A 10,605-nucleotide genomic window follows, 5' to 3' on the forward strand; every position below is an offset into this window, starting at 1 on the left:
ATAAGGTATTTTAAAAATCCGGAGAAGGGGGAGTCGTCAAGGGAAAGCAGATCCAAGATCAGATAAGCACGCGCAAGGAATGCGACACAGCGATAGGCTTCGACGCTGTACAGCGTTAGATGAGAAGGAGCTTACCTCTCGTGCCAATGACTGGATAAGAACCACGGACGGTTGTTACACACTGACAAGCAGAGGCGTTGTGGAAGCGGAGAGGAGATGGTAGAACTAAAGTTGTCCCCGGTGCACTTTATCCGAGGTAGCACACAGAGCCAGCTTGCTATTGAGAAGATGCAAAATACCACAGGCAGCAGAGATCGAGGAGTAAGGGCATCAGGGTAGAAGTTGGGCTGTGAGATCGACCTGACTTCTCTCGAACTGACAAGTACAAGGAGTATAGGAGAGCTGAGAGGTGACGGTTGAGGTTGTGAGGCGGCGGCGACGGCGGCGTTGGGTTCGGAGGAGAGCCAGCGCCAGCACGTGAGGGACCCAGCAGAAGAATCCAGACAGAAATGCCCTAAAAATGCCCCAAAAATGCCCCGGAATTTGAGAAAACGATAGGCTGACAGCGGCGGGATGTTAATCCTAGATTCTATTTCCTGCGGATTTACACAGGTATAATTATATAATTTATAGGGGTAGCTAGTTGGTTATACTAACTACCATAAATAGAAATTTAACTCCAAATATATAACCGTCAATTCCGTCTAATTACAAAAACAGCCAATTTTTCGGGGGGGGCATACGGCGCACCCTTCGGTTAAAACCGTCCTCCGGCTGTAGTTAAAACGAGCCCCCACTAGCCCCCAATCGTCCCCATAAGATGCAGGACCGGTAGCCCCTAGAGGCGAGCACTGTTCAGCATCGAACTCACTGGCTCCAGCACACAGAACCCAGCGAGGAGGGCGGGGAATTTAAAACATTTGGGGGGCGCTTTTACTAACCTTATTTCAGCTACTTATTTGGCTTTTCCACTTGCAGCTCCTCTTCCTGTTCTCCTCCGTATTGGTAGCCCATTTATTGAACTTCTCCAATGTGGCATACCGATAAGACGACAAATGGATACCAAAGAGAAAAACCACGTGCGTTTTATCAACTCCAATCCCTCCCCTTCTTTTTTTAGGGAGTGGGATATGAGGGATCTAGAAACGGGAAGCGGTCGTGATCAAATCCAGCCGCCATCATGTTCATTCCGCACCCAAGAAACGGCTAGATTTCGCTATTCTTCTGACAGCTGGTCAGGAGTGAGCGAGGGGGAAGCCAGTCATCTTACCACTAGCCTGCTCCATCCACATTTTTTTTTAATTTTTTTCAACTTGTCTATTATTTTCTTTTTCTCTACAGAATATTCTGTACGCAGTATCCATCGACTGGGCACTGCGTGAGCCTGTATGAACTAACTAAAAACCTTAATTACTAATAACTATTTTCTCTCCAGGCTCTATTTTTTTCATCTGAATATTCAGAAGAAAAAAACTTGCTTTCTCTGTCGCGGAGTTAAATCGATGGTTGTTTTAGGAAAATCAATTCAAGAACCAGCGTCATCTTTCTAACCTTATTGCATGCAGCCTTTCCCTTTGTCCTTTCCCTCGTTTGGCTTCCAGATAAGAATAGTATGGAAATCAGGAAAATTAAAATCCTCCAGAGTCAATCTGTGGCCCGGGAGAAAGCCAGAGCCGATCAGGCACACTAGCTTTCAAGTAACAAGTCCTTTGAACCCGACTGAAAACTTCTGAAGTTATGATCAAGGCCTTTTTTTTTTCTCGCTCCACGATAAATAATAATGGAATCAACGAATGGCCAGCTGCTGTCTGTTCAGCATTTGTTTCTCTCTGTTTCTCCAGCCTTAGCTCGTGAGCCAAGCGGCACAGGGTCTCCAGTCCGCTCGAATAGTCCGCCCGCCAGCCGCCAGCAACGAGTTGACGATGGCCTCTGGAGCTTGGGCGCACGCACCGCCCTGCTGACAGGTTATGAGTTGCAAGATACGGATGAGAACTAAAACCCACTTTCCTCGGTCTGGGGAGCCAGATGAGGTCCCTGTTGTCAAAGCCGCCCGCTAGCGCTTTTTGTTGGATTTCACTTCTTTTCTCGTTTGCCTTTTTTTTTTTTTTTTTTTTTTTTGTGGTGGGGGAGAGGGGTTTTTAGAGGAGATGAACCAATATACATAAGGTCGTGAGCTGGGAAGCTTCGTGAGAGCTGCACACTTTTTATTGGGTGGCCTTTTCTGCGAGATCAAGAGGAATGAATAAAAATGGCTTCTCCGCATCCCTCCCCACATCCGGCTGGCCATTCCTCAGGAGTGGAAATGGATGGACTGGACAAAAGCGCCGTATGCAGTATCATGTTGATCAATGGCGTTATTGTTTGCTTGGCTCAGTTACATGTACATTAGTGCTGTCAGCACCATCGTGCATTCTTAGAATTCTACTTATCTCCGTTAAATGCTCCTCCTTACCTTTACCTTTTCTGGAATAAACTTACCCACTCCTGGGTGCTTAACGCTGACTGTGGAGACTCTGAAGAATAGCTTCGAATAGCTTCGAATACAGCAGATGGAGGAGGGGAGTATGCACTGTCCAGGACCTTCCCGCTGCCAGGGTTAGAATTGTATCTTTCAACAGTGCCAATCAGCCGAATGGAGCCAAACCCACCGTGCCTACGCGATATACGTTTTGGGAAAAACGACAGGATGGAGCATAATTCTTCCTGTTCAAGAATGCTTCCATGACGGTAAAAGTTTCAACACCTCCCCCCAAAATAAAGGAATGGAAAATGATGGGTTTCTTTTGAAAAGTGACAGCCGGTCCGAAGTTGGCGCTCAGATGTTCTTTACGCATATACAAGAGAGTTCTTATTTGCGGACGGTTTTACTGTGGAGATTTCGAGCTGTTCCAACCGTTTGTTGAATAATATGAAACGCTAACTATCACATTTGATTGTTCCCGTATCTTGGTCGCTAAGAGGCAATCTCTCCTCTGCTTTGTAGTTGTCAATACCGCGTATATCACATCATATTCATTTGCTACCGGAACGATAGCTCATCGATACAGGAGGCGAAACCAGAGGGTAAGGAGATAAAATGGACATATCAACTATTTTCCGTCACTCCACACTTTTATACTTTTACCAACAGCCAGGTTAATAATAGGATGATGTTGGCTGCCATTCTCGGCTCGAAAGGTACCCTGCTTGATTATCCTCTTTGGGGCAAAGATATCTTTGTCAGTACATTTACTTCCATCCCTGGACAAGGATAGGGTGCAGTGAAGAAGCCTTCCGATGGTCAAGAGATTTCCCCATTCTTCGACCTGCATAATTGACGGTGTTTAGCCTGACTTCTGTTCGTAAATTTTGCAGAGCAGATTCTGGTACATACAATGCCGCCATCCCATTCAATTACCCTACTCTCTTGAGGTGCCTTGGTCTTGCAGTTCACCAGCCATATGGATATGCCACAACGGGCAACCATCAATTCTTTCGAAGAGGTAATCCGATATTATACCTCCAGAACGCCTAGCGAAATCCAGCGCGTCTTCTGATATGGCAGATATGACGTGTATACGACCACTAACTGTCCTTGAATATGGGGAATAACAGTCTAGGAATTATTAGGCCTTTTGCAGATATCAGATATCAGAATTGGGAGCTATCAGAAAGATGGGAAAAGGCCTCCATCGTTCCCCTGTCTTGAACGTGTCTCTACACTGAATAACAGCAGCACTTGCAAGGAGCATCACAGGCATCAACTGATTGATCAATTGGACATTAAGTGGCTGCAGAATGCAACCTTGGAACAACCTCCAAAAACAAAAAGGGGCGTTGGGCGAATGACTTGTCACCCCGGATACTCGATGTATCTCCCTGTGCTCCAGACAAGGTCCCTTTGAACAGGGGGATAATCGAAAGTTCTGAAGTTTGCTATTTAAAAGCAATGGAAGGGTTCGCTATTCAGGGAGATTCGAATTTCGTTTCTACAAAGCCCATCTACGGGTCTGTTTTCCTTTAGGGATACGATTTTCGTTTCCCGATCATGGCTACCAGGGAGACATGCCGACCGCCGTAGACTGCTTGGAAAGAGTTGCACCCTTGTCGCAGGACGAGCGACTTTTTGATTGCCGCTGGCTTCGGTCAATAAATCTGCAAAATAAGCCCGAAGCTTGACTCGGAAAACGGCTATGAAAAACGCAGCAACCCCCCCAGACACCCGCGTGTCATCATTCGCTTCTGGAACTGTTATCATTTATTTGCCCTGTCAGAAGAGGAAAATGCTGTGTATGTTGTTCCGTTATCCCGTTAGCCTTGTCACCTTTGGGTAGTTTTCTGAGCGCTGGCATCATGAATCAGTTGAATACCACTTGTCTTGCAGGTGGACTGCATAATGTATGCCAATGTTTGGCCCAGCAAAAGCATGCGGGTCAGCACTTAACAAATCCCACACCCATGGATACAGTAATACCACGGCGGTAAGTGGTTGAACATAATCCATGTCGGCTTTCCTTGGTCGTCTGTTGGCGGGCTGACTCTACAGGGGGGTAAATCCACCCGCAAGGCTAACTCTGGCTGGATAATTCGTCTTGAGCACACCCCCGGTTTGATGTGAACTGGAGCATTCCAGATGTGGAACCGTGGAAGCTTCGCTCGCGAACACCCAAAGGCTAGCTGCGAGAAATGGGTCGACTAAACCAGCTTTTAACCCCAGAGAGGTAAATGTAGAATATAAGAAACAGGCGAGCAGCAAGTAAGCAAAATCTTCCGAAGGCACCTCCATCAAAAGGGATCGCAGGCGCAGGCGCCGGAAATAATACTTGCGTGCTACTACTACAATCCATCATCACTCCAATGCGACATTCGCTGCTCGTGTTATGTCCCATTATCCTAATCAAACCCGATTGTTTTTCCTGCTGGGATTTTAAAATCCATCCCCGATTTATTATTGCTTTTCGGCGGCCCTTGTCTATTCGCGAACTGGAGAACGGTATACAACTCTCCGCTCAGTCGATGGCACCCTCTCACCCGGTTACGCGGTTAGTTGGAGATCCCCTGCTGGAAATAAATTAATTAAGCGGCCTTCCCAGGGATATTAAAATATGTTGACAGCTCACGTCCTATCAAAAAGACAAGGCTTTTTTCTCTTTTCTTTTTCTTTTCCTTCCAGCTGCTCGTTATGGCCGCATGGAAACATCCCCGTCGGCCTTTTGCCGGTCTGCCATTTTTTCTTTTCTTCCGTTCCCTTAGATACTGTATTTATATAAATTATTGGATTGGATAGACCCCCTGGCCTGGGCCCTTTTAATAAAGCGAAATAACTTTTTAAACATGATGATTTATCTCTATTTTTCTTTTTCTTTTCCTGGTTAATCAGCGCTGGTTGCATTTTTTTCCTGCAAAGGTAAACTAGCCACTGGCATGATTACTTCCAATTAGACATCTTATCCCGGAGTCAATTCGTCCTTGTTGTCATAGGCTTGATGTCCAATGTCCCATCTCTTTCAATGATCAATATTTCCCTACAGCTACGCTAAACCCACTCAGGTTATACTTTCAAGAACAATCCCGCCTCATCCCCGGTCCTCTCGACAGGGACCCGCCATTCTTATCATTATGATTTCTGAAGCCCATGATCTTCAACGAATTGCCCCTTTCACCACTTCAGGGAGCCCGGGGATGGCGAGGCCCGGGAGCCAAAACTCGTCCCTCCCCCTTGTCGGGAAGATACACACTTCCTTCTGGAGGAATGGATTTCCGCCGTTCTTCCACGCGGCTACGGAGCTTCTTTGCAGCACAAGCCTCTCCTGGCTTTCGACTATCACACCTCACCCCCATGCTTCGTGGAAGGTTCTTTACTTTGTTAGTTGGTGCCGCCCGCAGGGGATGGATTGCCAAGTAATGAGACTATGGGTGTGCTCCATTTTTCCCCTTCGGAATCAGTCCACGGCAATTACCATGTGGCTCGCTTTCGGTCTTCCCGGGTCCTCAACTAATTATCCCCAATTATGGCGCGGGATGTAAATTGGCACGGCAGGGGGCGGGAAAGGGGGTTCAAGCCGCCGCTAGCGCCAAAACTCGGCTGAGATGTCATTGAGTATGCCAAGGGCTTGTTTGGAATAGTGCATGTCGTGTTGACTTGTAACCATTCAAAAGCTCCAGGACATAAAGAGTTCATCGGCAAATCATATTGACGTAGATACTCAGTACATGGTAGATATGATATCTCAATGTCGACATGTGTATGCATCTTCAGCAACGAAAGCCACACGAGTTGTATGTCTCAAATCAGTTGATTAACATGTTCATGTATGCAGTGTACATGTATTATCGTAAGGGCACCACATCGGACATTGTTCTCATTGACATTGGACATAACTGAGGGCTAGAAAACCGCAGCTTTGGCCGATCATAGATCACTCTTCAATGGAAAAATATCAGGAGACGGCCCAGCAGGCACGAGCTTGTCGGTACTACCCATTTTAACTTGCAAGGATGAGAGATATGCGGGTTTATACTGATTGAACAGGGATAGAAAATTATCCAGTTAGCTTTTCCCATTCAGAAATGAAATATTCTGAAAGAAAGAAGGAATGGAAAAAATAAGGGAAAACAAGAACCGGTTGCATCCTCAAACCAGCACTGTTCCGCACGAACAATTTGAAGGAGACCATTTGAGAAATGAAACAACAATGGGAAATGAAAAATGAATGGGTTTCACTCACCACATCAAAATGCGTCGTTTTCTTGAACGCTCCCCCGCAAGTCCTCTCCGATTCATCCCAATATAGCGTCCTCAGCCACCTATGAATCCGGGGATAGTCGTGCCGAATCATCTTCAAGTTACACTTGAAAATCCCATGGTACGCCACATCAAAGCGGATCATGGTTGTATACAACCTGATATCCGCCTCAGTGATATTTTCGCCGAACAGATATGGCTGATGGTCCAGATGGCCCAGATGCTCTTCAATGCGATCCAACGACGCAAATAGAAGGTAAACGCTCTGGTTATACGCCTCCTGCGACCTCGCAAAACCACATCGATATACCCCGTTATTCACCGTCTCATACACCCACTCATTCATCTCATCAATCTTTGCCCGCAGGTGCTCTGGGTATAACCCGCCGCCGGCGCGGTTAACCTCGCGCAACGCTTCCTGCTCATCAACCAACAGCTCATCAAACTCCTCATACATGAACCGGATAATGTCCCCACTCTCATTGCTCACGATCGTCTCCTTCTTCTTGTCCCACAGCACAGGAACTGTGTAGTTGCCCACATACCCGGGGTCAGCTTTGAGGTACAACTCCTTCAGATGGGTGAAGCCATACAACGGATCCGCGCCTGCGCTGCCGTATTCTCCTGAGAAATACCAGCCGTCGGGAGTCAGGCGTGGGTCTAAGACTACGCACTCGATTATGGATTCTAGGCCCTTTAGTGTGCGCACGATATTGGTGCGGTGCGCCCAGGGACAACCGGTGTTTATGTACAGGACATATCGGTCCCGTTCGGCGGGGAATGGCGCCGTTGGGGAGCGCGAGATGCTGGAGCGGAAGGCAGATGGTGCTCGCCGGAATTGGCCGTCCGGATTGGGTGCGTTCTGGGCCGTGGTCAGCAATGGATTTACTATTTGTTCGAGCAACATGTAGTTACGCATATGGATTCGATAATTATACATAGGAATATTTACCCTAATCTCTGTCATTCTGCTTGCCGAATAGTCTAAAGAAATAATAGAGTTAGATGAGGTTCAATTCGGGTAATAAGATAATCGTAATTGCACACCTCTTTATCTTTCTGAAGCGTGGATTGGCTCTCTCTATAAAATATTTTATCTTTCCTCATGCTTCCCCTCCTTACCGAGTCAAAATGATGTGACAGATATTTAAACGCCACAGCGGGACCCCGCTGGATACACGGAACTCCAAAAGCTAACTACCTGCCACCGATGGCAAATCTCTCTCACCTCGAGCAGAAAGGAAATCCTGGATATGGCTGATTCGTGAGATGATCGGTTTCTCTCTCTGGTACGTTTCGGGAGTCATTTGCAAGAACGAGACGAAGCAGATAATAATTTAGTCGAGGGCTACGCAATGATTATCATCGTCCCAACGCCCCTTTTTCTAAGGCAACGATTGTTCATTCTGTATCTCTAACTAACTATGGCTCTGCCGTTTGAATAATATTCAAGAGAGAGACGGTCTGAAGACCTAGCTCGGGATGATATTTTCTCATCCATGTCGATGGATTGTCCATAGGACCTACCGATGAGGCGTCAGTGTCTCACAAAGCCTCCCTCTCAACCCTCATCACAATCTCAAATTGTCTTTCCCCTTCTCTCCCTTCCCTATGTGATAGTCGCTCCGGGCATGGTTTGCGTTTGCAATTATATCTCTTCACTTCGCCTCACCTTGTATGCGATCAGTTGCGCCCGTTTTCCCCGAGGCCCGTGAGCAAGAGAAAAAAGATGGATAGAATCCGAAACAAATATACCGGTCGGACACTGTCTCTTCAGGGTGCTTTGTATGTTGGAGACGTTGCAGTAGCGGGACTGGATAACAGAGCGGAGAAACCAACTCTATATGACCGATTGTCTAACTAATGTTGACTGCCTGCTGCGGGGAGCGGTTGTACTGCGGATGTACTGAGGGGGAGATGAATTTCTGCAGCCACTTCTTTCATATTTATTTATTTTTATCTTCCTTTCGCTTGATTATTCTATTTTCTGTATAGAATGGGGGTGGGTGATTAAATACAGAAACAAATTTTTACGGGTGCTTTGAAGATATGTGATCCCAGGGAAGCAAGCATCTGCGCTGTCTACCTGATGATGAGAGGACAAAACTGAGAGACAAGATGGATGGGTGCATTTGCATTGAAAGACTTGGCTTATTGATAAATAGTATGTACTGTTCTTCATTTTCAAGAAATCAGAGATGATATAACTTCTTCTTGAGCACTAGTTAAGGGGTATGTGATAATAGAAGTGACATGAAATTATAACGCGAAAACGCAGAAAATATCACCAGCGCAGGCGTAAAGGAAATAGAAAATCAGAGTGAAATAAATTGGACCCTCTTTGTACAGCACGTCATTTGAATTTGGCTTTACAATGAGATGGATATATACATAGTACATATCTGTATATCAATATATATATTCGTTATCCCCCGTGAGGCAGGAAACCCACAGTGCCATTGCTAAAAAGTAGAGACAAAAATATAAGATCTGTATGAAGAAATCGCACCAGCCAAACCAAGAGATGGCTGAGTCGAAGCATCAACCGAGTTTTGTGTTTTCCATAAGGAGAGAGTAGAGAGTAGAGCGTCCACTTCTGAGTGGAAGCTATCCACGCCATCCACGTATCTCTTCTGATATTCTCTGGTCAATCCCCACACTCCCCTGGTAAGAAAAGACATATTGCATATGTTTCGAATTTGGTATTCTCGCAAGGTAAACGACAGTGTGAATATGTTTCACAGCCGAGATTTTGGAATCGCAACCCGCTGGCTCCTTAGAATCATATTCGGGATTAAATGGTTCCAGCGGATGCACGGAAATACCAACTGTGATAGAGTTAGCCCCGTTTGGTTTTGCATGTTGGGAGGAGGAGAGGGCCGGGGGGATTATGCCTTTGCACATATTATGAGTTAACCGTATGTTTTATAGAGGTGGTTGGACGTTGGAGATGTTGAAGCGTTATTTTCAATTCTGCCTTGCCTTTTTAGCTCCGATTCCCAAATTGACCAACTCCAATTTCACATTTAATACGGGAAATGTTTCTCTTTCTTTCTCTTTCTTCTTTTTCCTTCCTTTTTCTTTGCCAGTTCCCTTGTTGCTCGTTTTTAACAAAATTGATTGTACAGGGGAGGATATTGTCCCAACTTCACCATGAAAGAGAGTCTCCTTGTGGCCTGAGCTAAACTGAGAAGAGGGCGTCCTCTCTCCCCCGCTGGGGATGGAGAATGGAAGATGCCGTCGTGTGTTAGCCATACTGCAGGAGGTAGCAGGAGATGAAAAGGGGAGTTCGCATTTCCGTTGTATTTCACCAGGTTCATTAACCAGCAGCCTCTAAGTCTGTGGTAGCAAGTTGTTTTTCAGCCTTTGGGCACGAACAGGACTTATTTTCGGAAATTTGATTTATTGAGAGGCAGAAAATAGAATGGGGCACTCCTTTCTTTGTAACATAAGGAAAATGAGGCAAAAGAGAGATTTGGATATACATAGGTTGACGAGGCGGAAAGTGTTGTGACCGTTAAGGCGGTAACATGGCCAAATTTTGAAGAACCATATTCTTCTTTCTCGTTTCGTGTTTCATGGAAAAGAATGCGCCCTGCACAAACACACCCGCGTGCATGAAAAGTAAAAAAGAGAGACAGACGATAGACCTTTAACAGACACATGAGACTAAAGGGAGGGGAAGAATTACATACGCTGTAGTATGTCTATCTCGGCTATTCTCAACCGATAATCTCGCCGGCGCACACGTCCGCTTGTCGAGACTGGATCATGGATCCTGCTGAAGGACGATCGGAAGGTCCACAGCCTCCGATGGTACAGATCACATCCCCCCGATCCAGGGGAACCCAGCGGGATTTTTGCATGGATGTGATATGAGT

At 46.1% G+C, this 10,605-nt stretch overlaps 1 protein-coding gene across 1 annotated transcript; it reads right to left on the reverse strand.

The window, feature by feature from the left end:
- Positions 1-6,521: 6,521 nt before the first annotated feature.
- On the reverse strand, positions 6,522-7,691 carry HCAG_07421 (hypothetical protein; the record flags this gene model as incomplete). The annotated part of the gene is made up of 2 exons (XM_001537949.1): positions 6,522-6,533; positions 6,708-7,691. 2 exons carry the CDS (start codon positions 7,689-7,691, stop codon positions 6,522-6,524), a joined length of 996 nt encoding a protein of 331 aa, XP_001537999.1.
- Between the last annotated feature and the right edge of the window lie 2,914 nt (positions 7,692-10,605).

The sequence above is a fragment of the Histoplasma capsulatum genome, genomic scaffold, assembly GCF_000149585.1.
Source record: "Histoplasma capsulatum NAm1 scaffold_8 genomic scaffold, whole genome shotgun sequence".
Lineage (NCBI taxonomy): Eukaryota > Fungi > Ascomycota > Eurotiomycetes > Onygenales > Ajellomycetaceae > Histoplasma > Histoplasma mississippiense.